The sequence below is a fragment of the Phaethon aethereus genome (genome assembly GCF_964289735.1).
Source record: "Phaethon aethereus genome assembly, chromosome: 1".
Lineage (NCBI taxonomy): Eukaryota > Metazoa > Chordata > Aves > Phaethontiformes > Phaethontidae > Phaethon > Phaethon aethereus.
In genome coordinates this window covers 195,624,217-195,651,366 of record NC_138575.1, presented here as the reverse complement: position 1 = coordinate 195,651,366, position 27,150 = coordinate 195,624,217, and the positions used below count along the sequence as shown (strand labels likewise).

The following is a 27,150-nucleotide window of genomic DNA, read 5'->3' as shown; positions in this document are numbered from 1 at the left end:
ACAAAGTAAGCTTCTCAGAATTAGCATATTTCTTCTAAATTTCTTCTACTATTCCACATAAAATAAATAACATTATAACAGTGCTCTTTAGGATATCTGAACTACAAAGATCTTTATAAAGCCCTTCTATAGCATAACTAAAAGCATAAATATCTTGGTACGTGCAGCAATCCTGAAAAGTAAAGAAGAAAGACTGCAAACCCCAGATTTTCCCAGAAAGTTAATATAATGGCTGGTTTTCTTTATACACATCTTTTATTTTGTAAGAGTTTTCGGTCCCCTCCTCTCTTATTCAGCTGAGTAGGACTTTGGTTAAAAATCCACTGGAGACTACAGTTTGAACAGTTTTCAAGCATGAATAGCACAGCAGGTTGCACCCATAAAACCAGCTATGTGCTTACGTCTTGGCACGTTAGACAAGCCACAGCTTTTACTTCTTAGCACACCTCATGGGGACAAGATGAAGGATTCGTCAATGCAGGCTGAAGCTGCGGCTACATTGGATTACTGCGCTGTGCAAGAGTATGGAGGTACCTTTGAACAAGCTCTCATGGACACCAGGAAAAACCTACAGTAACATGGATCTCAGAGTGAGTTCACTTATCCTAGAAAAGAGCAGTAATTATGATAAAAATAGTGTTAGATGGCTAATGGCATCTGATCTGAAGCTGTGCTATTTCACATTGCACTCCTGAGTGCGAAAGAGGGCTGTGGCTGTGAAGGAGGTGGGAAATTCTTCTGGGACTGGTTACACAGAGGGATTCGTGGTGTGGAAGAGTGCCAGTATTTTGCTTTTTTCTTAGTATTCAACCTCTCCATCAGAGACTAAATGGGGATGCTGTGTACCCTGGCAGCTCCTTGCCACCAGCATGCCCCAGTGTGCTTCCTCAGAGTTTGGAGGTGGTGGACGGCGGGGTTAGCTGGGCCATAAGCTCCACAGCACCACTCAAGCCAAGTAGGGCATCGGGCAGACTCAAATCTGAGGACAATGTTGCCATCTCCTAAGGTGTGGGGCATGGCCTGTGCTTCTCATGGATAACAAGACTGCCACAAGGATAGGGAAAAATCCATGGCCATCCACGGGCCACAGTTGACAGCCTCCTGGCTCTGCACTGGGAACCTGGCTTGTGTCACCGCTGCTGCCACGGAGCACAGGGGATAATGGAGCAAACCAAAAAACTTTTCATTCTCCTTGCTCTTGTATTCCAGCCCAGAGATTGAGAAGTTCTTTAAGAAACACCTGGACGTAGGATCACCCTATCTAACAGCTCAATGAGGTGCCTACACTAAGAGCATCCCCTAATCTCCACCTACAACCACAGCAAAGCAGATAACAATCTTGCTTGACAAAATTGCTTTCTCTCACATCCTCTGGTGGTGCCTGTTTCTGACCACAGATACAGAGTATGTCTACCGAAGATGACCCCACTTTTAATTCAAGATAAGTGGAAGTGATCTGGCTGCCAGCATTCAGACTGTCTGATTTGCTCACAGGTGTTGAGCATGCACATACAACAGGCCTGCACACAAATGTTGCTGCTGCACAGCTTTATTATAATCTTTGTCCTTAAACACTTAAAACTGGACTTCCCAGGTGTAGGCATGATAGGCTGCCCCAGAAGAACATGCTGATCAAGATATAGAAATGGAGATGGCTGCTGGAAAGTTCTCCTTCCCACAGAACAGTTGAGGAAGGAAGGAGAATCGTTAATCCCATTAGTGAATGTGAAAAACAGGTGTATTCTGTTAAAGTAAGTATGGAGGACCAGATGTCCTCAGTGCTTTTCTGTCCCAATTTGTACAATTTAATCAAATGTATTTTTACCACCTTTTATGTCCAGTGACATACTTGTGTCTTAGTACCAGATCCAAGAGCTAAATTCATACTTCTTGCTCTGCACTGTTGACAGTACGGGGGCAAGAGTTGACCTGGTCTGAGTATCATAATCCAGTTTGAATATGTAATTCCAGCAGCGCATGAAATAAATGCATGTGGTCTGGAAGTTACTATGAAGAAATGAATAGGGTCCCAAATATAAAATACTGCATTCACAAACTTATTTTTCAGAATAGAACCATGCTTTAAATAGCAGGTGTTTCTCTTGCACTTCCCCCTTCCCTCCAGTTTAAACTTATTATCAAGGAGGCAAGTCTGACAATGTGTTAATATAAATCAAGAGAAAATGACAGGTAATATTGTTTACATTTAACATAAACTAATAAAATTTAATTAAACTATTTTATCAAAGAATATTGGCTTTTCAAGGCTGGTGTTTACCACTATTCAGACTGGATGTATTTTAAATTCGCCTCAAGGCAGATGCATTTCTTTGAGATAAAACTTTTTAGAGAGGCTTCTTTTGGGCGAATCTCCAAAGTACTGTCCACAGAGCACTTATGAATGTGGCTTACAGAAAGTTACACAAATATTTGAAATATTTTAAAGCTATAAAAAAAAATCTGACAGAGAGTTACACACCTTTCAGTAGGGTGCTGGACAAGACTGCCTTCAGAGATCCCTTCCATTCTAAATTATCCTGTGATTCCATGATTTTTAGTAAGTTTAGTACCAATGAAATTTCTCAATATGATTGAAACAATTCTTAATAAGCAGCTTGTCTCTGAAATACTCACCTTTACAAGTTCCATGACAAGGTACAACTCAGTTGGCATGTCCATCTCCTCAATCAGAAGTACAATATTGGGATGCTTGACTCGTCTTAAAATAGATACCTCGTTCTGGATCATGTGTTCCTGACACACAAAAGAAATCTTCAATGACTATGGGTTAGTGGGAAAAACTTTCACCTCCACTGTACAGTGGAAAATGCAGAAAGAATTGGGACCTGCATGGATTCTTCTTGTGTTTTTTGAAAAAGGTAACAGATGTTGCCTCCAGCAATGTGGAAGGAACACATCTAGAAACAACATCAGTGTGATAACTGAAAGAAGAAAAGAGTGTAGAACATCATAGAAAAAGAAGTGGAAGAAACACATGTTTCTCATGCAGAGAAATGTTAAACTTGGAATCTTCTAAAATCTTTTCTCCAGTGCAGAATCTTTCCACCTAAAAATATGATAGCATCTTCTCAGAGAACCTATTGTGACAGATTTCAAAAGCTAACAGAAATACACTTACTATAAAACTGACAACAATTTGATTAACCTTGCATATCATTTTGACATGGCGGCCAGTGTTTTTATAATTATTAGTACCATTTTTCTTTTTTCTATAGCATCTGGGATTATGAAAGCCAGAGGACATAATTACAGGGGTAAAGAGCAAGGGGAGTGAGCATACCCACACACAACCGACCAACCGGAGAATCAACATACGCATCTAGAAAGGCACATTTCAGCCCTTTATAGTGATATAAAGTGCCCCTTCCAAGGGCAGGCAAAGGCTTAAACCAAAAATATTCTAACGCTTGCCAGGAGGAAGACAAATACCAACAGCTTCCCAAAGTGATCTCTCACAAAATGTTTCTTGAAAAAAAAAAATGTATCTTTTGGTCTCATTCAATTTTTTGTACTTACTTTTCCTCTACATTTACTTTTTTTGATTATTTTCAGTGCATATTCTCTACCAGTTGATCTGAGGAAAGAGAAAAGAAAAAAATGTATGTTCAATCACATTGAATATTTTTCTCAGTTGAGTTTATATTTGTCATTTGAGCACAGTAGGTCTGGGCAAGAATTCTATTCAAGAATTTGTTTTGTCAAGAAATGAAGCTTGCATCTGTCTGGAATTGTGAGCTTGTGCCACATTTATCAAATATGTGTGCCTGAGAAAAAAAATCATTAAGCATTTTATAAAAAAAAGAAGATATTTCAATGGTTTTGAAACAAAATCACTTGATTTTTTCATTCATGTAGTGGTATTTGTTATTTCTTCTGCAGTTTTATGTAAAAATATTATATAGTATTTACAGATCCAAATCTCAAAACCAAGAAGTTTTGTCTTCTATTAAACAATAAAATATAAGCCATGGAAAATACATTTATTTTCTTACTTAAAATGAAGAGTCATTTGTTTTATCTTAGCACTTGCAACTGCTAAGATAAAAAGTCAGTCTTTGGAATAATGTTTTATGTATTCAGTATGTATATGATACCTAACAGAGTTAAATATGATGTTTATGGGACCGAATATGAAAGGTTCTTGAGACAGTAAGAAATTATACAGATTTATCGGAGAATGAGAACACATTTCCTTTTAGGTGGTTTTTTTTTTGGAAACCATATAATATTTATCACTACCATATACATAGATATTTATTATGTAGAATGCTAACATAGAAAATTAAGTTTGTAGACAAATTCACTATATCCACTTCTATTTCTTAACCAAGTTACAAAACCGTAAGTTGGCTGTAAGGATGATAGCAAGAAGCTCTGTTCACAGGCTCTATTTTCACTATAAGGTTAAAAGGAGAATGGATAATATAAGAAAGAGCTCTTACTGAAATGTTTTATAATAAAAATATAAAGCATTTACAAAAGTGTAATACATTGCCCTTAGGCATATGTTTAGTTAAAAAATAATAAAAAAAAACTCTCAAGCATATGGGGTTATTTTTTTTCATTCTTCATTTAGCAAAAAATAGTGAAATAGATATTAAATTGATATATAATAAGTTAAATAGAGAAATGGACATGCCTAAAAGTGTGCACAATCTGTCAAGTAGGACCTGCATATTCTGTCAAGTGAGTCATAAACTGAAAGCACTGCATTAGGAAAATGACCGTGCATTTTCATTGCCTTATTTAAGCATGGAGACCTCCTCAGGCAGTGATGAACCACTAGGTATTAATTTAAGGGAAAATGAGCACTTCAATAAAAAGAAAAAAACCCACCAAAATATTAATTCTGTTTGAGTTCCTAGATCAGCAAGGAGCAAAGAAAGTCTGCATTAAGGTATCAGTTAAAAGACTGTGCAAAGAAATCACACTGGATGGTGACATTTATGACTTGGGAAAAAAGCACAGCATGGTTGTTCAAGGCTTAAGCAAAGAAAAACTAAATATTTCTCATATCTGTACTCCCCCACAACAGGGTTTAATGCTACAGCCCCCAGAAATGGGCCACACTCCACATGGGGTGCCCCTTCCAGGTGCTGCTGTTTGACGGCTACAGTCCCAGCTCAGTGAGGGAACAAGCAGAGTTACGGACACTATTTCTGGGGAATGGAAGGAGGAGGTAGGGGAAGGAATATTAGAAATTAAGATATCTGGGGTTCAAACTCAGACAAAATATGCCCTCTTTCAGTAGGAGTCTCTTTCAAGCTGCTTGGTTGCCCTAGGAATGCTTCCCTTCTGTCATGAGAAAGGAAATTGATGGTTTTTGTTGGCCATGGGAGACTCCATGTACTCCAAAACACTGGGAAATCTGAGCTAGTGAGGAAATGTCAGAATCTGGAAGTATCTGAAAGTTAAAAATGAACACATATAAAAACACCACAGGACAAATTGCGCATACGATGGAGCAGATATGTAACAAGCAGATGACAACTCTGACTGCTCTTTGTTTTGGTAAAAAGAAAATTAAAGCTAAGATAATGCAAATCCTTTCCCCTAAAAAGCTGCAGAACCACAGGCTGTCAGCAGCACTGCAACTTACACACCCGTCGAAAAATACGCACAGCCATGCCAGAAACTCGCAGTGAAATGGGCATGTCACCTCTCACTCAACTCGAACAATAAAAAGGTGCCACACGAAGTAGGAAACACGTTATGGCTGGATAAAAGTCTGGACCCACAACGCTAATGCAGGGCATGGAGTTAGACCTCTAGTCCACCACAGGGCTCCATGCCACACTCCCTGGCTGTCTGAACCTTTTGCAAAGTTCACATGATTTCCACTGCACTGGAGACAAAAAACTATCATCTTCATTATTTTTGTGTGTGCATTAAATGTATTTGTGTGTGTGTGCCCGTGTGTTCACAGACGCACAGAATGGGATTTAGAAGTCCCCACATGCAAATTTTGAAGACGGTGTTGGTTTCTATTTATTTGGACTGTTCGTTGCCAGAGGAAAATGCCTGCGAATGCATTTCAAGCGTCAGAGTGGCTAACCAGTGCACATGGGCTGGTCTCCACAGCTATGAAGAAGTATCCATGTGATCAGTGAAGATGTGTAACAAGACCCATTCCTACTTGCTTAACACCTCATGGCACTATTTCTTTGAAGTCTAATGCACACAGGAATTGTACATCAGACGAAAGTGGAAAAGTCCTCTGTCCCACGTATCACCCCATCAATTCTGGCTCTGCAAATGATGGACATATCAGACTTTGAAGTGAGGTGTTTTCTGCTTAGAAAGACTGTGAAGAATGTTTTTGAAGGGGTTCTACATGTACTGGCTTTAATTTACCCTTTGAGCCTTTAATTTCTCCTTCCACACTTGTAATGGCAAGGGTATACTGCTTTAGAAGTAGAAACCAACAGAAACAATTCTACTTTAATTTTCAAGCTCTACCAAAGTAGTAACTCTCTGATATATATGGGAACTATGGAATGGTACGGCTCAGAGATCATAAGAGTATGTATCTGGGAATACCTGAGTAATCATGCCATTTGAGCGCATATTCACTAGATACATCATGTTATTGGATACTTCTGGGACCAGGAGGATAGACAAGAAGACAGGAAACAGTTCTCAATTAAGCTCTCAAGGATATTGTAATCAGCATTATTTTTAGGTGTGGGACCTATATTTAATTTTGTTCATGTCTCTTCTCTCAGCTTGAGGAAGAATTGTAAAATGCACACTAGCATATTTGAACCGTCTCTCAGCACAACTAGTATTTTCAGTTGAATGACAGTGTATCAAAACCTCAACCTTTTTTATTTTGCCTTGTAATCAGTTTCTTTCAGTCACTACTCACTTTACTTTTAGCTTGTCTTTTTCTCTTTTCTTAGTTATATGTTTTCACCTATCTTTTTCATCAGTCATGCCCCCTCCAAAGGGTTTTACAGTGCTTTCTTGTTTTCATAGTGTTTTGCTTTGGTTCCTTTAGGTTTCCATATTCCCCAGTTTAGTGTTCGGACCTTGGGGTTTGATCTGAACAGCCGTTGCCCTCCACATGACCAGCTCCCCCATGAACTCACTCTGACAGAGCTCTAAAGGCCTCACAAGAGCTTTGGCCAAGTCACATAAGCACACTGTCAGCTGATAGAAAATCCACTCTTCCCCCTTTCCCCAACAGCTGTCTCCATGGTCTCCAACTTGCCAGACTCTTTCAGATGCAAAGCGGGACCTGTCTTTTTCCAAAGAGACTAGTTTAAAACCAGCCAAGTTAATTTATCATCATCTGCCATGAGATCTAATCCTGACTTACTCTCTAGGGTTAATTATCACATTCTTACAGGCTAAAGAGCAAAAGTTCTTTCTTTGAGCCCAAAGGTGAGGTTACAGTCTTCTGTAAAAGTCCCCTCTCTAGGACATGATAACAGGGGATGTTAAACTTCACTTGTGGAATTTCATTATCAGACCTTGACATCTCTGTTGTTCATTCTTTTGAACATCTCTATCATGGCAGTTTTTTGCCTTCTCCGAGATGCTACTATCTAACATGAGCAATCTTACAATCATTTCACATACAGGTACCTTCTGTCTTCTTTACCCCATATTCTCCTATTTTTAACAATACCACCAAAAGGCACTCACAGTTCTGCTCAGAGCATTTCCGTCTTTGTTCCTTATTTTTCACACTCTTAACATTGGGTAGAGCTGGCTCAAACCTGGTTCATGACCTGCTTGACCAGATTTAGAAACCAGAACCTGAGCTAGTTAACCTGGACACTTTCAGCAACACCGAAGTTTGAGGTGACTTGTGACTTCTCTAACCTCGAGTGGATGTCTAAAATCAGTCGTTAAGTGTGACTGTTCTCACCTCGTAACAGTAAAGGGCACTGAAGAAGTTAGATTTTGATGTCTGCAGTGCAGGCTCCTAAAGTTGGATAGAGCTCATATAATGGCACAAAGCAGGCAAACAGGAGGTAGAAGCCCATTTAATTAAAGATAAACATGGAACAGGTTCCTCCTCAGTGTCAGATGGCAGAATAGATGGATCCGAAGTCAGCTTTTTGTGCTGACCACCACCACTACACTGCACACACAAAACTGATATCGTTACAGAATGGTCCTACATGTGAAATGTTTCATTGGTCTAATCTAAAGGGAGAGTTGCAAGAATATACTGCAAGAAAAGATGTTATTTCAGTGCAACAAGAAAGATTTAACACAAAGAACTGGCAAAATCATGAAGAGTGCAGCAGAAAAAACCCATATAAAACCCACAAAGAATTAAATTTATAGATTGCCCTTTGGACTCACTCTTTTTTTCATATGAGAGGGCACTAGTGTAGTTTTTCCATCTGGCATTGAGACATTACCTTATTATGTGCCCTATATTCTACAAATAAAGACACGATCTAGAATAAGCATGACATTAATGATTATTTTACAGTAATAAGCATATTATCCTCCTCACCTTTCTATACACTCCTTCACAATAGCAAAATTTCCATCTCCTATAGTCCTTCCAACTTTATATCGCTCTGCTATCGATGCTGGAACCTGGAAACCTTCCTCCAACACTTCTGAAAGAATCATTAGTACATTTTTATTGTTAGTGAAGGAAACACAGATGTTGCACATAACATGCATTTTAAGTCTATGGCTTAGGAGCCTGGAAACCATTCAGAGTCAGTATCTCACTTACTGTACAATGAAACCATGCTGCTGACATTGTATATACTCAACAGGTTTCACACAGATACAATAATGAAAAATAAGACTTCTGGGGCTCAAACATACCACCATTCGAGTGTTACATACTTTACCATTCCCATTGCAATATGCTCCCAGGACAAAACCAAAATTGTATTTTTTTAATTATGAAAAGGCCTCTGTGATCTGCACAAGCGCAGACCAACCTCCAAAAAGGGTTGGAACTCCTTGACACAGCATGATTAAATATATGTACCAAAGAAGTCCAACACTCAAGCACTTATTTTATTACATCCTGTAAACTGAGACATCCATAAAACTCCTCATGTGCTAAGTGCTAGTTCTCCCCCTCCCCCAATATTAAATATTTAGTTTTTAAACAAATGTTCTCAATAATACTACCTCACATGCAACCTGGGCACCAGATGTTTAGGTAAAATTGCATTACACAGTGTCTAAGCATAAGAAAAGTTTGTAGTTTCATGTGTTTTAGTGCTCATTCATGTACCATTATTTTTAAATGTATTTGAAATAGCGTGTTACAAATACCTAACATGCCTCTAAAAGCTGACTGCAAACTGCAGCTGATGCAAACTACTATATAAATATCGTAACGTAAAAAAAATGCCTCTCAAAAATGTGACTTGAATTTACACTCTTTAAGACAGCGCTTTTAACTGTATCTTTACCTGTCCTTTGTTCCATTCAGTATTAAAAGTGAATGTTATGACACAAGGAGGCTGGGGTTTGCCTGAGTTCACGGGCAGCGTGAGGAGTTGCTGTCAGACACGAGCATACACCCACTTACGTGCATGCGCGTGTGAACCGGCGGTACCGGAGCAGGCACTATCCTTCAGCCAACTTGCTCAACACCTTAGTACAGGGTGAGACTAATAATTTCTGAGTAAAGACTCAGGACTGCAGCGTGTTCTTTAGTACCATGCCAGACGAGACAAAAAATCAGTGAAATAATCCCGTCAGCACTGCCTCGCCTGCAGAACTAATATCTAGAGAATCCTGCAGCAAACACACCTTTGAATGAGGATGCCCAGATCAAATCTGATCCGGAAGGAACCTAACTGGTTTGCTAAGACTGACAAGCCTCCTCACGGAGAGTCATCCAGCCCGCAACGCTCCCACCTTCTCCGGCAGGAAGAATGACTCATTTCCTACACAGCTGCTGTTATCCCTACACTGACTGCTTTGAAATGTCAGCCTTCAAATGTTACCTTCTGCAGGTCCATCGTTTTCATCCATAGAGCTGCAAACTTTGGTGGATGCTAATGAGGTAGAGGAGCCACTGTGTTGGGAGCTCTGGAAATGGAGAGACACAAATGAAAACAGATGATTTTTACGGAGCACGAGTACCCGCAGCACGTTCCTGCTGGACACACGGCCCGGAGGGGCTTCAGTGTTCCCCATGTAAAGCATCAATTTACTTTGGTGCCGGGATATTGTGGATGCTTGGGAAAAGTCCGGTTTTTCCACTGAAATTACGCTTTTGGTACCATGGAAATATCCCTTATCCATCACGTGCAGCAATGTGCAGCAACGCACATGTACGTATGGTCCATTATGGTCCATTTGTTTCTCCCTATCCCACACACATTTTGGGGGGGCAAACTGAGGAGCTGTGTGCCCTCTGCAGGCAGGAGACTCTTTTCTCAGCGACACCGTTAACCCCGCAGGCACTGGAAGTATAAATGTCTTTGTACTGAAATTGGCTTTGTTATGGGTGGAATTCCTCACTTTTGCAAACCTCCCTCTGGTGAAATCCTCCCCAGCTGTGTTCTAGAAGGGAGAAATCGTTATGGTATTGTATGGAGAAAATAAAATGTCAGGGTGAATAACACTTGCTTTTCTGGAAAAGCATTTCACAGAATCACAGAATCATTAAGGTTGGAAAAGACCTTTAAGATCAGCAAGTCCAACCGTCAGCCCAACACCACCATGCCCACTAAACCATATAGTGAAGTGTCACGTCCACACGTTTTTTGAACACCTTCAGTGATGGTGACTCCACCACCTCCCTGGGCAGCCTGTTTCAATGCTTGACCACTCTCAGGAAAGACATATTTCCTAATATCTGATCTAAACCTCCCCTGGCGTAATTTGAGGCCATTTCCTCTTTGATTGTGTACAGCTCACTTGAGGCATGAGCCTGTACTTTGGTTTTAAGCACTTGTACGGCAAGTGTCTACATTTGGCTATACAGTTAATGGGGGGAGGATGGCATCTCTATAGTCTCCAGAAAGAGACTTGTAGCCACCCAGCCTGGATGCCAGAAGTACAGCAGGCAGGATCTTGCTAGGGAAGACTTCTGAAGCATCTATTGATGTCCACCAGTTACGTATGGACTCTAGGCATGTACTTTAGGAAGACTGCTTCATCACGTACCTAGATGGATGAAACTACACAGACATATGAGATGGACAAAAATACACAGACATATGAGATGGACTGGATTTCACCCAAAATTTTTATCCTGGGCTGCATAACGATTATACAAACACATCTTCAGGATTCTCCCATCTTCAGAGGAAACCAGAAGAAGCTACAAATGTAACAGTGGCCCTTTAAACTTACAGCAAAACTGAGAATTTCCTCAGGTTCACATAATTCCCATGCTGAAAAGTTACAAAATGCTGCAGTATTTAATTACCTCCTTCGATCTACATATTACATAAATTGAGGCTGTACTGCATGCAACTAACACTATCAGTTCCTTATCTGTGTTTGCAAAGTACATATATGCTCACAGTCAGGGTGCCCATCCACTTTACAGGTTTAATACAACTGCTTTGGAATGATCTCCCTCCTCTGCCACTGCAGAGCTCAGCCGATGACTGGAGCAAGCATAACTAACCATGCAGCAGTTGGGATTTTTGCAGAGTACAGAGCCAGGGAGAAGGCTGTCAGCAGAGTTAAAAGCTGGCCAGTATGCTGAGTTCATTTGAACAGACTAACTTTTAATTTCTCCCACAGTAGATTAAGGTCAGATGATTTAGACAAAGGCTGAACTTGGCCTATTTTTCACTAAATAATCCTTAGAGCTTGCACATCGTGTCTACCAAGAGATTCTTTGCCCTTTTTTTCTTTTAATCAACCCCAGCTCATTCTTTTCATGTATCCAAGAATTTCTTCTGAGGTTTGATCAGAATTAAAAATTGCATTAATCAGTTTTTGGACTACTTCTGCTGCCTCTTGACAACAGAAGTGAGCACTGACTGTTCTTATGCAGCTTGCTAAGATATTGCTGCCCTTGTTTCATGATTAGGATGTGTTTATGTATGTGCTAAACTCTGCAGGACGTCTCTGTAAAAACTTACCTCTGGTTCATTTTTGAACAAATGTGCAGATGAGGATCAAGGTAACGGGAAAATGCTAGGAGTTCTCATGCCTGGAGAAGTCACTCTCAAAGCCTATATTTATACACATGTAATGAGAGAATTGTTTCCTTTACACTCCTGCTTGTAAAATAAGCAGAAAAACATGTTTTCTCCACTCATTCTGCTGTGTCTGTTTGTTTCCCTCGACCAGGCATCCATTTTCTTACTTATTTTCCCACTCCACAGTATTTTCTTAAAGGAATTACAATTTAAATGAGTTTAATAGTTGTTACATATACAATCATGAAAGAATCTTTACAACATTTAAGGGGTATAACACAAAAAGGTTAGTGCTAGATTTTCAATAGCTTATCAAACAACTAATTTGTTCAGTTTTTTGCATTTTAAACAGTGAGATGACACTTTTCAGCAGATGTTAGGTCAAGACTGCTGACTACACACGGCTGCAGCATTCTTTAGCAGTCTGACAGTCTCTTGATGGAGTCTCGCACCCATTGTTCTCATTTGCGAGAATGGGAGACGTGACAATTGAGACCCAACTCGGTGGCCACATCTTCTCAGAATGGGTGCCTAGAGAGACTCGGATTTCTATTTGGGAACCTAATTTCTCCAGGACCCTCAAGAGGAGGTTTAGCTGAGAACTGCGACTGCTCAGTCCTTCAAAAATTAGACTCTTTCAAGGACCCGTTTCAGCAAAGCACTTCAGCAAGTACTTCTCTTTAAATGCAAATAATCTGAAATTACATTCACTCCTAAATATCTGTCTTAGGTATAGCTCCCTACATATGTATTGAGTTAGGTTCAGTTAAACAAACTGAAAAAAAAGTCACCCACAGAAAATTTAAAGTAAATAAAACATCAATAGGAGATCAATTTTTTAAGTGCCCCTATTTCTTTTCTTCTTGACACTATGTAAGGATGGGAAGGCTGAGATGATATTCACAACTGAAGAAGAACTCAAGTGATGCATTAGTAGCATATACTGTCTGCAAACAAAGCATACAGCCCCTTCAGCGAGACCTGCGTGCAAGGTACCAGCGTGTGAGCAGAAGTAGAGCTCGCCAGCAACAAGGAAACAGTAGCTAAGACGACATTTACTAAAAATACATACTGAGATTTTTGAAACTTTAAACTTTAAAATTTTTAATCGAATTGAAAAAAAATGAAGAAAACACATACTTTTTATTACCTTTGCTGAAGCCCTCCTATTAAAACAAAAAGTTAAGAAGAAATCAGGAGCTGTACATTTGCATATATGCACCAAGTCAGCTGATGGACCCCCGTCACAATTAAAGAGACGTTACTAGGTAAACATGACACAAATATTTTCATCTTTATTCAGTCCTCTGGAACAACACACAGGCATTTCTTTATTTATCTTTGCTTCAGCTAGAAGGACATTCCGTTTATTTAGACTTTAATTAGCTCGTTGTTCTCACAAGCTAAAAGCCCTCTGGGTCCAGCAATCCTTGTGGGTCTCGGTGTTCCTTCCAGTTGGCTTGCCAATCGTGAGGCAGTCAGTCGCGCACACGGTTGCTCTCACAGCTGTGGACCCCATCAGGGATATTGCAGATGGGGAGGGGGGAAAAACAAACTCTAAGCAAGAGTATAATCTCTTCAACACACAGACCTTAATGCAATTATCTGTTTTAATTTTAAGAGATGCTGAGGTGCTTGAAATGTCATCACTTTCACACAGATTTAAAGGGGCCCAGTTGCACAGGTTGCCAGCACATGGCTGTTTTTATGGCACACCTCCATAAAAGCAACGGCATAAAAAAATCAGGTCTTTGGTGTAAGGATTTCAGATCCTATTCAGGTTTATGTAACAGATGGCCAGCACACCACACACCTCACTGATGTGAATGGAAACATTAGCACTATAGAGTTTCACCCATGTCTCACTGGGAGATTTATTTAGCAACTGTTTTGTAAATAGTTCGTATCTATCTCAGTGGACAATGTGCTAAATCCATGAAAAAAAAGGCAGTAAAATAAATATTACTGTAATTTCTCTCTCCCCATACTCACCTTTGTCCTAAATTAATCTTAAAATCTCCCTCAAACTAAACCGCAGGAATTATTCCTGTGGACTACGAGTATCAGCAGCTATGAAAAGAAACTTAAACAAGTATGACTAGGAAGTTTGTTAATGCAATTCAGATTCCTGAATCTTAAACCCCAAACGCTGCATATTTTCCAAACCCCTCAAAACCTTTATTAGCGCATATGGAGTCTACAAAGTCTCTCAACAATAGATTCCTTTGTATTTTCCTAGGATGAAGGAAGCATCTGGATGAAATGTGAGTAACAGAAGTGCACACAGGTGTAACACTAAGTTTGGATCTCATGCAGATTTCGGCTCGTTTAGAAATAGGCTTAATAAAGTGAAGATGAAAATTAGTAAACAAACTGTAAATTCAGAAAGGAGGCTCAGGATAAGGGAATTATTAATGTCTTTAAATAATGCCTCCTAAGATATTCCCTATTCTGAAGAAATCTACAGAATTTAAAAAAACACAGAGAAAAAGCTATGTGGGTCAGTAATATGTGTATGATAAAGTTTGAGTCGGCAAAGATCGATCGGATTAAAACCAAAACTAAACTGTTAAGCAACCACGCTCACCTCTTTTGGAGCCCATACTAGTGTTCAGTCTGGTTGTGACTAACCTTTGCAAGGTAGCCGTCATGAATTCCTGACATAGCCAGTTCCTTAGCCTAAAGACCAACAAGGTTAACAGCAAAATAAAGACAACAGTCTAGTGCAGGTATTAGCTTTGAAGGACTTTGAAGGGTTCAACAAATTCTTGTAATATGTAACAAAGTTAGGCAAGAAATAAGTGAGTCAATACAACAAAATGGTCCACATCCAGAGAACAAAAGGTAAAGCAGAGGACAGCTGGTGTAAAACAGTAAAATAATATATTTTTATGGACCTTTTAGAAGACTAACTCAGCTTTTTATTATTCACTTTAGAGAGAAGCAAAGGGTTACACTGACACTCGCTCTCGCAATTCTGTAGAGTGAAAAATGTTTTTGATTTTCCTTTGTTTAATCGCTTGCTTACATTTTTTGGACCAGCCAGCTGAAACGAGAAAAAAGTTTTCATGTAAACAGTACAGAGCTGGCAAAAAATTACTTGTGGAGAAACATCAATTCTACAATCTTCAGGCCAAAAGAATGGAAGCCAATGGAATTCAATGTACAGAAAGAGAAATGATGCAATTGTTTCTGTTCAAATTTGGACACTGCACTAAACTGACACATAAGAACCACATTTATTCATAAACTGCTTCATCTGGAAAGGAACAATAAAAAAGGTATGCAAACCTGCTACTTATCCACAGTTCTACATCCTGCCCTGTCTTGTTAGACACTTCACTTAAGAGAGGCCCTACATAGGGAAATGATATTTTTTTGTTCATTTATGCAATTCAGGATTTACACAGCCAGGAGAAGAGGTAAATTCAATCAACACAAGCAATAGTCCGGCATGTGTCGTTCAGGAACTTGTGTTGGTTTTCTTCTTTGAGGGATAGAGGGACAAATGAGAGAGTTTGCAAGGAAATGCAGCTGACTGACTGAAGTTAGATTTTCAAGCTGAAGCACTTGTTTTGTTAGGATCCTCTTATTAAGCTGCAGCATTGACTGCTTATACACTCATTTGATTTGTGTAACAAGGCAATTCTGAAAGGCCAGCATAGTTTCCTATATGGTATTTAACAGTAAACTTAAATCTAACCTCTGCTAGCTCCTAACAGCTGCTTCCAAAGTTGAGTCATAATTCAGACCGTAGGCTCACTCAACCTTTGGCATCCTCCAGAAAAGATTGATGATCTAAAAAAAAGAAAGTATCAGATTCACGGTATCGGAAGTTGACCTGTCATTACTGTATCCATACTGCAGTTAACATAAAAAGTTACATGTGCAATGATGCAGTGTGAAGGTTTCCTTTTTCCTTTTCTAAAGTTATACACAGGTGAAATTTTCCACTCAACTACAGAATAAAAATTGAAAGTTCATCAAAGGATGTTCTTATTTCTTCCACCTCATTGAGGGCACAGCACAATCATCATTTTTATTTTTAAACTCTTTGAGCTGTATTTTAAAAGTTCTCCTGGTATTCTTAACTGTGACTTGGTAGAGACAGAAACCTCAGTTATTTTGTTTCTACTTTTCCTCATTTCTATAGTACTGTTTTTTTCCTATGTCTGCGCACCTTTTTTAGGCAGACCACTTTACCAGAAACCAAGAGAGTTTCAAAACTAAAATTTTTACCAGGCCCACAGATGCCTGTAGGAGAGTGTCTGGACATCAGCTGAAGCATCAGACTGGCAGATGACGTGTCAGAATCTGCAATGTCTCTCTTCCCGCACCAAACAAAAAAGTAAAACTAGGTATAGATACGTATTTTAAAGAGTGGAAAGTTATATCAAGAGAACGAGGTACTTATTTTAAAACACCGTGGGTACATTTCAGTACTCAGCTTTTTACAGGCATGTTTCCCTAATACTTGTCTTAAGAGGAGTCTGCTGTAGCTGAGTTGTCAGCAGGGAGCCGGTGCCTTGCTTTGGATAGTCTGCTAATTTCCCACTTCATACTTCAAATCTACCCCGTCATGTGCACACAAACTTACCCATAAGCAATTCAAAGCAGGTATATTTACTGTCTCCAAAAGACCCATTAGAAACCAAATTCTTCCTTGAAGGATCTTTCACATCTACACACCAGAGCCCAGAGTTTATTATTTAAAAGGCACTGAATGCATCTGCTATTTCTGCTATTCGAAGGAACCCACTAGGATGCATGAATCCCACATGCTTATATTAAGTGAACTGTTAGCTGGACAGTGCTGATCCAAAATGAACAAGCAATGCCAACTGCAAGTATTTTTTCAAAGCCTGTTAATCACATCTCCAAAATAAATTCACTGAACAGTGTGTATTTTTTAAATATATTTATTACATTGCTTACAATAATCTACAGTAATGTTAAATCTAGCGAAACAACAAATTGCAACCAGGATGACATGGTCAAATATGAAACACAAGTACAACACAGTATGATGACACAATGGCACAAAAATGAAGGTGATTTTCTTTAGCTGATCATATGAAATAAAACATTCATCAGCATTTATTTTTGCAAGTTTTACATTTTTTGTTGATAAAGCAACAGCTTTCTTTTTGGTTTCCTGCATCACACGGATACAAAAAAGGTATATTGTAAAAAGCAAATACCCAAGCACTTTTCTTTAAAAAAAATAATTGTATGCATAACTTTGTAAAATCTTAAACTTATGTTGAAAATGTGCCAGTATTTACAATATCATAGTGCAACTAACAAAATGAAGAGGCCTTAGCACAAACATCGTTAGCTCCTCTTTCACTAGAGTCCAAATTCCAAAACACTGTACTGCAGGGCAAACCACAAACTAATCACCTCATATAACATCAGACAACGAGTACACGCCGAACACAGTGCAGCTTTTTTCATACTTCAGTGCTGAGGGTTAATTTAAGCAAATTTGAATATAATCGACATGCGCAAATACAGACACTAAAATGCATACGAATGTGTACGCGTGCACTGCGTGTGCTTTTAACCCTTCATGAAGGTGCGCGTACACAACACATGTATCTACATACCCATTGCCTTCTGCAGGGAGGTAAGGAGCTCAGCCAGTCTGAATGGTCAGGAATGAGGGGAAAGAGGCAAACTGAGCCAGCCAGAAGGTGTTACAACAGCCAGCTCGGCTCGGAATGAGCCTCTGCTCGGCTCGGCACACGCTGCTTGCGGAGCGGAGGGGCTTTCCCGGGGCGCAGCACACCCGTTTCCAAAGAGCGCGACAAGCACTCACTTAACTTTGCGCTGCGCGCACAGCTACTGCTGGCTGCGGGACATGAGGTTGTTTTCCTATTGACCGCTCATAGTTACAAGTTCTCATCCCATCACTTATAGATAAACTGAAAGTGAAGTTTAAATAAAGAACATTCTTGTATTCAGTTGTATACCATTAACTGGATACAAGAAAAAGCACAGACAACATTAATCTAAGTATTCATTAAGTGACGAGGTAATTTAGCACTATAAAGATTTTCTGTTTGTTCATTTCTCTACTACTTTTGACAGAACGGTAAACTTGGGTTGATCAGAGGTTCTTTTCTGTATCACTGTAAATTACTAATTTAACATTTAGAGTTGGAGGACACTTTTTGTAACATACTGCACCGTATAAAGTTCACATCGCAGTGTGAAGTATGAAACTGTAAAAGCAAACACTCTTATTTATTTTAATCTCAATCCAGGTGTTCTTCGAGGCTGTTTAATATTATGTATCCTTTCCTGTAATACACATTTATATCCACTATATTAATGCCCCAGAATGTTCATTTTACAGCCATATATGCCCTGTGAAAATGATTTAAAGAGAAAAAACCTAAATATAATGTGCTGTCGCTGAATTATTTTACAAATTGAAAAGTGATTTTCACATTGGATAATGAATGTTAAGGATTTTACTGATTTCAGCAACAGAACTTCTAATATTGCATGACTTAATACACTGCAGAACAGTGCAGTTCAAGAGGAGACATGAGTCTGAACATGTCAAAACGATACCATTTCAAATTTATGATTAATGTTTTGCCTGTGTATATATATTTGTGCATAAGTTCCTATCCTTCCCACCTTGAAGTCAATCGTGGTTTTGCCACTAACTTAAAACAGAGCAGAATTTAGCCCTTGTTTGTACATGAGGTCTCTTAAAATTGTACAGACTTCCTCAGGGGAGCTGCTCAGCAAGTGCAGGTTGGTGCAGCTCCACTGACTTTAACAGAGCTATAGTGAATCCCAACAGATCAACATCCTCCCATTAATACATTTTCCCCACATATTTGTTTAAAGCCACAAATGTGACATAACTGTGCAGGGGTTGCAAAGCCATTCATCTATGTGTGTGTGTGTATAAATCTAAATATACACATTCTGTGCTTCACATGTTAACTGTTTCATAAAAGAAGAAGAGAGATTAAAAAAAGCCTGGAAAGTTGCAGAAAGCATTAGGAAAATAATCACACAATATTCATAAAGCTCAAAGGGAAGCAAAGCATTCACAATCTATACAAGACTCTTTAGCTACATCAGAATCACCTTAGAGTAGGCACAAATAATGCAGCATACAGAGAACTATACGAGGTTCAAACACTATAAAGTTGCTTAAGCTATTTTGTTTTTTAATGAAGTCAATGAAATCTAGAGACAAACTAAAACCTGTGCTGTTGCAAGCGGAACTACAGCATCAAGAAACACAATTTCAGTTTCACCCATAAACTGAAACCTTCTGGTCTTGCTCAAAAGAAACTTTTCATTTCTGCTCATGTATAATGGGAATTACATTCCACACAAAAGGGATCTCAAAGTCTATAAACAGTCTACCTTTTCAATCTCTGAGGGACTTTCATTCCTGAAATGAAATATTAATGATACATATTGCCCCTGAATAGCCCCTTAATACAAGTCATATGTTGAAATGATTAAATGTTATGGACTAGCATATTCTTTGAAATAGTCTTGATGGAAAACTCGCTATGATAACAATTACTGATATAAGGTCCATTTTTCTTTTCCACAGCTAAGCAAAGCTGTGGGATTCAGGTTTGCTGGCAATCTGAGCTCCCTGTGTAGAACATTCTTAATAAACTGCTTTAAGCAGCAGCAGCTTATATGGGAGAGGAGAGGAAAAATAAAATTCCTGGAATATATTTTCCTTACAGGAAAAAACAATTTTCAAAAGGTCAGTAAGTATTTTGTTCAGTCTGATGGAGTTGTCTGAATTTTTCAAAACTGATCCCAATGCACCTTTACATAATATGCATTTCTTGGGATTAAGTAATACATTTTACAAAGACATTCTCTCGTAACAGACAAAAATGCAAGTAACTTCACAGCTGCAAACTTTTTCAGTAGAACAGGATAGCCTTAGGATCAGGCTATGGGGAAGGACTGTTCCTATTGCTGGGAACAGTTTTACATCTGCAGTCTGAAGCAGGAATGGCCAAACATGCATTTCAAAATGGAATGACCTAACTGCTTCTGCAAACCTACCAGATCCATGACTTTCTCTCCAGGTGATACTGGAACCAAGTATTGAAAACAGAGAAGGTAAGTTTTGTATTCTGCTGCCCTTTTACTTCTTTTTGTAAATATCCTCCATAAAGAAAATGATACTGATACAGTGAAGCCACAACATCACATGCTGACGTTTTCCAGCTGCTGAACTTTATTATGGAAAAATCAGTGTAAAGGAATTATTTCACAACATTTAAAAGTTGGTATGTGGCAGCTAAAGATCTTCTGCTATTAAGTAAATTTTCCTGATTTCAAAATATATTAAATCATCACTGAGTAGCTCAAAAATATAATCTCTATAGATTTTTGTTGAGGATCACAATCACACTGATTTCTAATTCTTAAATCGTTAGTGAGATACTGAAAGGAAAGTTATAAGACAGTAAAAATGTGTGATCACTACACTATGGGCTTAAATACAACAGATAAATTTTAAAGCAATATGCAACATACGATGGGAAATATTACTGTTACGTAAATTGAAGTAGACTAACATTCTCACAATAAAGCAGCAGAAAACAAATACAGTTAGTAGACAATTGTTAAGCAACTGGTTATAACGCGTGACCTACTTTAACACTAAAGCAGTTTTGCATATTCATGCTGTACAATATGACCACCTCTAGAAATTACAAAACCAGAGAAATTAGGTCAACAGGAGGATGATTTACAGTACCACCATTTCTGTAGGCTTTCTTTTTAAAATGCATGAAATGTCTTATTACAGCAAATAAAAAATGATGTTCCTGTCCTTAACATAAGTGAAAATAATCACTAGTTTCTCAGGCAAAATGTGTTTTTCCAAAAGGTGTCATCATATCTGTATCAGATGACGCTGCTAGCCAGCAGGCCCCCACATTTCCTCATTTAGAAATTTGTCCGTATTTACTTGCAACACACGGATGATCAGTATTAACAGCTCTTGCCAGGTAAAACATTCATGTCGCCTGTGAACACTCTTCTGTTTACAGTCGTCAAATGGTAACGCAGTGAAGAGACCCTGAATAATACTTCTAAAGCATTTACTTCTTGTCCTGTGGCCACATGAGATGTCTTAATTTTCGTTTCATTTAGATAAGAAGACTAAACTTAGAGTGTTCCAAATGTGCGTGTTGGGATCAGACAGTGTGGTGCAAGCAGTTTAATATGGCAGGTTTTTGGCTTTTCTGCATTTTATCTATTCCTTGGTAAAAGCAAAGCATTCATTAACTGTTCATACCAAAATGAATAAAGATACCTATGTTAAAAACAGAACATATAATCAGTACCTTAGGTGATAAAAAGACTGCTATTCATAAATGTGCCCACTATGGATTTGTGCGTTATATTCACCTTATCCAATCTTTGTTCCTAAAAGTGTGCACAATGTTGTTTTGTATTTGATGGACATATTCAATGGCTCATTCATTACAAATTCTTGCATTAAAATGCAGCGGTAAAGCCAAAAATACCCCCCACACACTAGAATGAATTTGTCCCCATGTTTTTATATTAAATATGCAAAACTCTTTTGTGCGATTCACTATTACTGTAAATTAGCAGCTATTCTCTTTAAAAATGTTAAACCTTCACCAAATCACAAACCATAAACATTGTTCCATTTTCTCTTTTACACTGAGTCTCCTACTGAATCCATATCATCCGAAGAGAGTGGGCGATACAGGTCCTGTAAGATGAAGTGCAGTATAGATTTGTTTATTGTGTTTGATTTGTTGCACTGTAACCGTCTTATACTCTTTTTGTTACTCTGGACCAGAAGATTTTGTTTAACATAAAATACACATATTCCACGTAATCAGATTTTTGGCTTAATGTCATATAGTTATTTTTTAATCAACAAATAGATGGTTAGAAAATAAAACCGGAGTTTCAATGTACAACATATTGTAAGAGGCAGTTATTTTTTTCTTTGATTCCTTCGTATTAAATGCTATTAAATCAATATTTGTCTGTTCTGCAGAGTCTCCTAATTGCTTGGAAACTTGACAATCTGAAGTTAATCTTAAAGGGAATATATTTCCCTTTTTGCTGTTCCGCAAACAGCAGTAGAATGTGTGTGCTTACCTTATATAAGGTAATCAAAACTTGCCACCCACGGGGGATATAGCATGGATCCAGCAACATTTGAGCCCCAGAAATGCTGACACTGAATATTGCTGTTACCTCTATCGTACTGACAACGGTATCTCTTTCCCACAGTTTTTCTGTGTCTGTACGTATGTGTAAAAAGACAGCGTGTAAAATCCCCCCGCCACCGGCTCTGTCCGACGGTAGCCAAGCAACGAGCTCACGACAGCAGAGGGAGAGTGTACGGACCCACTTCAGGTTTTCAACACCCACTCCGAGCATCCTCGGACGGATCAGATCGTCCTCAAATGCCAGAGGTGTCAGGGGATGGTACATTGCCCTGTCCCGCCTACCCAGCACAACAAGCCTCGCCGAGATACACAATAGGAAGGAATGAAAGAGAAAGTTTAGTGAGGAGAAATGGCAGAGGACAGAGTACTATCTTTTTAAGGTGATGTAAGCATAGCTGATGGTTTAGAGAGGCACCGAGCAGGCAGGTGCCCAGCACACCTCATAGGCAAGCTCTGATACCTTTACGCTGTTTCGGGGGATCCGTTAGGTATAAAACATATTTAAGAAATAAAAAAAAACTGCAAGACCAAATAGAAGAATACATGAGAATGGGAAGGCTGATGGAGCCAGCTTGAGGGTTGACCTTGGTTTGAGGGCCGTTTGGTTTTTTTTTAATCGCAGGAAGATAACTGAGGCATAAAAGAAACAAATCTAAAAGCTATACTGAAAAGCAAGGACTACCTAATATGATGCTTTACAAATTTCAAATTTACAAGGCTCTCAGCAATCTGTGCAGGTTTATGTTTTACTTGCAGGCATGATATAATGGGGATTTAAGCCCTTTAAAGGGGTTTTTCTTTCCCTGGAGTGCTTATTCTGCATGTATTCTGCCCATGGGTGTGTGTACATAGAGTAGCAGACCTGTTAGACTGGAAGACTGAAAATCAGATCTTAGATACATTTCTATTTTGTCGCGAACAACCTAGACAAAAGAAGAATTTTAAAGAGACAAGACCATCTCACTTTGAATACTAACTAGTTAGATTATTATTTAAATTTCTTTTGAGCATATACAGTTTTGGAATTTCTAATATATAGTACAGAAAAAAAAATCTTTTGATTTGACAGTGAGGGTAACCCACCAAACTTTTGAATCTTCCAGGTGACTGCTCACTCTCTGAATATTAAAAAAAAAAAAAAGCATTCAGAACGTACTTATTTTTTGATTATTTTTATTTTATTTTTAAGATTTGGGGAGTATTTTTGTCATTTCTTTATAACTCTATGGTTGTTTTAAAGTAAAATCATGCACAAGATTTCAGGATCAGATTCTATGCCCTTTCATGTACTTTTAAATGCTTGAAACTTTTTTAAAGTTTCCCTTTCTGAAATAATTTTCCTTGCCTATAATTAGCCAAAGAGCTGTATTTCTGAAAAATATGAGGAGAACCTATTCAGTATTTTGCATAGATTAATAAAAAGACAAAACTTGCTGAATGAATAAGACTTCTTGGCCACATACAACTCAAAAAATTCTTATATACATAGAATTCAACTTCTTTGTGTGATTAGTCAAGAGGTACCTTAAATCTAATTTTTTATTGTTCTGTAGATTGTAGTCTCTAGGGAAGTAGAAAAAACATTTAAAATAATGGCAAGCAATGGAAAATCAGGTATAAAGGATAGAACATTTCCACCCTAATTGAAGTAATGACTCTGATTACAAGACAGTGGAAAAACAAGCTCATAAACTATTATAAAGGTTAGTCAAATAAAATGTGGGGGTTGCTATTACATATATTTATCATTATGATTGCCATGTCACCTTTTCTGAGTCTGCATCATTAATTGTACTCGGTTGTGGTGGGAAGTATATGCACGTGCAACACAATAACTTTCTATTTCAACTGTTATAAACCTGAAATTCAGGTGTTTTCATCCTCTGTGGAAATGCACAATTAAGTACATAACAACTTAAAAACAAGAATCTTATTTTCCTATTTAAGAATAAATATGAAGAATTAAACTATAAGAAAACATAACTATAGTACACAGGTTGCAAGTTTAAACACTCAGAAGCTGAAAAAAACGTAAAAGTCCAAACGATTCCTAGTTCACTTTCAAGTCTTTGTATTACACTCATGAAATTAATCTTTCAAATCTTACTTTTCTCAAACATAGACTGAATTTTGCCTTAGATTATCAATATATAACTTTCACTGATTTCTGAATTTCTGGAAAAAACTCAGCCATGTATATATGCAAGTGAGATATACACTCATATATCTTTATCTTTTTATGTTCTGGCTTTTGAGGGTAGAAAATTTTATCTGTAGGGCTACAAGAGTACTGTTTTCATGAGTAGTCATGTATGTTATAGTACATGTATCACAGCAGGGTTCTTGGCTTTATTTACATCAATGGAAAGCTTTTCATCAAAGGCCAGAATTTAATTTTTTTTTTAAAGGTGAATGATGAAATGCCAGTATGTAAGAAGATTGATCAATCCCTATTTTAAGTTGCTTAATGCACTCCATAACTAGGAGTATTTTCTTTGGAAAAATCTACCATCTTTACTATTTTTACACATCTTTACTTTTCACACGGAGAAATCCCTCAGTTTGTGGAAGTACCTTGCTTTTGTGCCTCTGAATTCAAAAGCTTGACTTCTCTCACCTGTATTTCCCTGTAAAAACACTGGCAGCCTTCCCAGAACCCTGAGCATTTTGATGGACCAAGCCTACATTGCCCTCATAGCACTTGATGCGGATGCTGAAGAGCTGATTGATTAGATACATCAAGGCGAATGTATCTATGCTGGAGTCAACATTCCCCATCCTCTTCCAGACCCAGTACATACCACTGGCATCCCATGTACCTGATGGCACAAGCGAACAGGCACTCCTCTAACTCGAATCACAAGGACAGAGGGGCAGAGAAAACATGAATTACAAAGCTGAGCTGTATTTTCAGGACCCGGCATCTTATTTCAGTTCTAAAGAAGTAGCTCCCTCAAACTCAACGTAAAGAGAGAAACCAAGACCATTCAGAAATCCAGCTATCCCCTTCAACCCCAGACCGTGGCTCTGGCAGCCAATGTTCTTTTTGGGGCACCTCTCAACAATGGGGACAAGGGGGGCACTGAAATCAATTTCCTCTCTTGTAGGTCTATCACATGATACTCTTCAACAACCTCGTAGGGAATAAGTCTTCTCCTGCAGCTGCCTTGTCAGCCCTGTAGCTGAAGCCATTGAAGACAAAGCAAAATGCTTTGGGCTCAAATTTGCTTTATGACAATGTGTAAAATAACCTGTCCTCCAAGTAAAATTTAAATGGCAACATACAAAAGGTGGTGTTAAAACAAAACAGAACACCATTTATACTGCTAACAAGAAAATTAAGATTAGTAAGCACTGTTGAATGGCTGCTCACAGAACTAATTTAGTCATTGGAATACACATTATGACCTTTAATGACACACTCATATGTTTTTACACTGAACTTCTAGCTCATTCACTTCACAAGTTAATCATGAAAAGAGCTGAAATTAATTCTCAGAGCAAGTGTAAAGTTTCTATCCCTGAACTGAGCAGTTGATTTTGTAACCTAAATAATATTATTGCAATGCATTTTTACATGATTGCAATCTATTTTTACATGAACATATTCCATGTTTCATCAGGTACAAAAAAAACCTGTCTAAAATAAAGCCAGACAAGCATGAAAGGTCCCCTACTGAGGTTAAGGGGACTGGATATGGATATCTGAGAAGAGAATTCAACTCTTTAACAATGTCTTATCTCTCCTGTAATTTACTTCAGTATTTATTTTCTGTACAGTTAGCAACGTGGTTATGTTACCACTAGACAGTCCTTTACATCCATAATACTGCCACTCAGTGATCCCATTACACTTCCACACAGGGAACCCGGATGAGAAGAATTCCATTCACTCTCCTCTTCAGAAAAGTCAGAAACCTTGTGGACAAACACTTTGTGTCTAATGGTGCTGACCACATGGTTCCCACTCACCCATCCACGAATGTTAACAGAAAAACATTTCTTCACTGTGGGGAGAGAAGCATCAGTGGTGGGGAAGGAAGTTTAGGAAAGTTCCCAATGAAAAGCGGTAGCCTTACAGCAAGCGAAAACCCACTGTATACTGATATCATCCATCTAAAGAGCCACCCTTACATCACCAATGTATAATTCATTTGGAAGACTCTTTCTTCCATCTTCAGTGACTTATTAATGATTCATTAATAAGTTTTGAGAGTAAGAGCAAACAGTGTGGAAGACATTGCATTCAAGAAGATTTTAGTACCAGCTTAACAACTGAAACTTGCATCTTTACTCTCTGTGTACCAGATAATGCAAACCATGACACTACCCTGAGGCTTCAAGCTGCCGCTCACTGGATGTGTCTATGCTGCAAGGTCACAGTCGGATTCATATCTATAAAGAAGTCATGGCAGAAACCCACGGCTGTATCCCACCCTGAGGTAAGACCTGGGCATGCACAATTCCTCAGCTCCCTGGTATCCACCAGACATGAAGAAGGGTACACAGGCTAGAATGGAGTTGTGCCATGCTACAGCTATTCCTGATCTGGATATCTGGGGAATCAGGTCTGCACCTGCCCCCAAAGTCAAGCACTGCCAATTTTGTATATAATCCCCTTACTTTGAGAAACACAAATTATGTCTTTACTTAAAAACTGAGAAGACAGAAAAAGCATGTGTTCAAACTGTGTTTATAAACAAGTCTGAGCTACAGAGTACTGCCTCAGGGAAGCTTTCATTGAGAACTGATCACAGTTTAGAGAATAACAAAAGAGAAGATACATAGACATCTGT

The 27,150-nt window shown here is 38.5% G+C and overlaps 1 protein-coding gene across 2 annotated transcripts in view; it reads right to left on the bottom strand.

Moving 5' to 3' along the window:
• DCLK1 (doublecortin like kinase 1) overlaps positions 1 to 27,150 on the bottom strand; it is a gene marked incomplete at its 3' end in the record, with an annotated part of 248,547 nt that overhangs the window by 34,624 nt on the left and 186,773 nt on the right. For both annotated transcript variants that reach the window (XM_082013947.1, XM_082013948.1), the window contains exons 6-9: positions 9,966 to 10,050; positions 8,498 to 8,606; positions 3,538 to 3,595; positions 2,635 to 2,754 (exon numbers count right to left, since the gene is read on the bottom strand). In XM_082013947.1, coding sequence (XP_081870073.1) covers positions 2,635 to 2,754; positions 3,538 to 3,595; positions 8,498 to 8,606; positions 9,966 to 10,050 — 372 coding nt within the window. The remainder of the gene's footprint in view (positions 1 to 2,634; positions 2,755 to 3,537; positions 3,596 to 8,497; positions 8,607 to 9,965; positions 10,051 to 27,150) is intronic.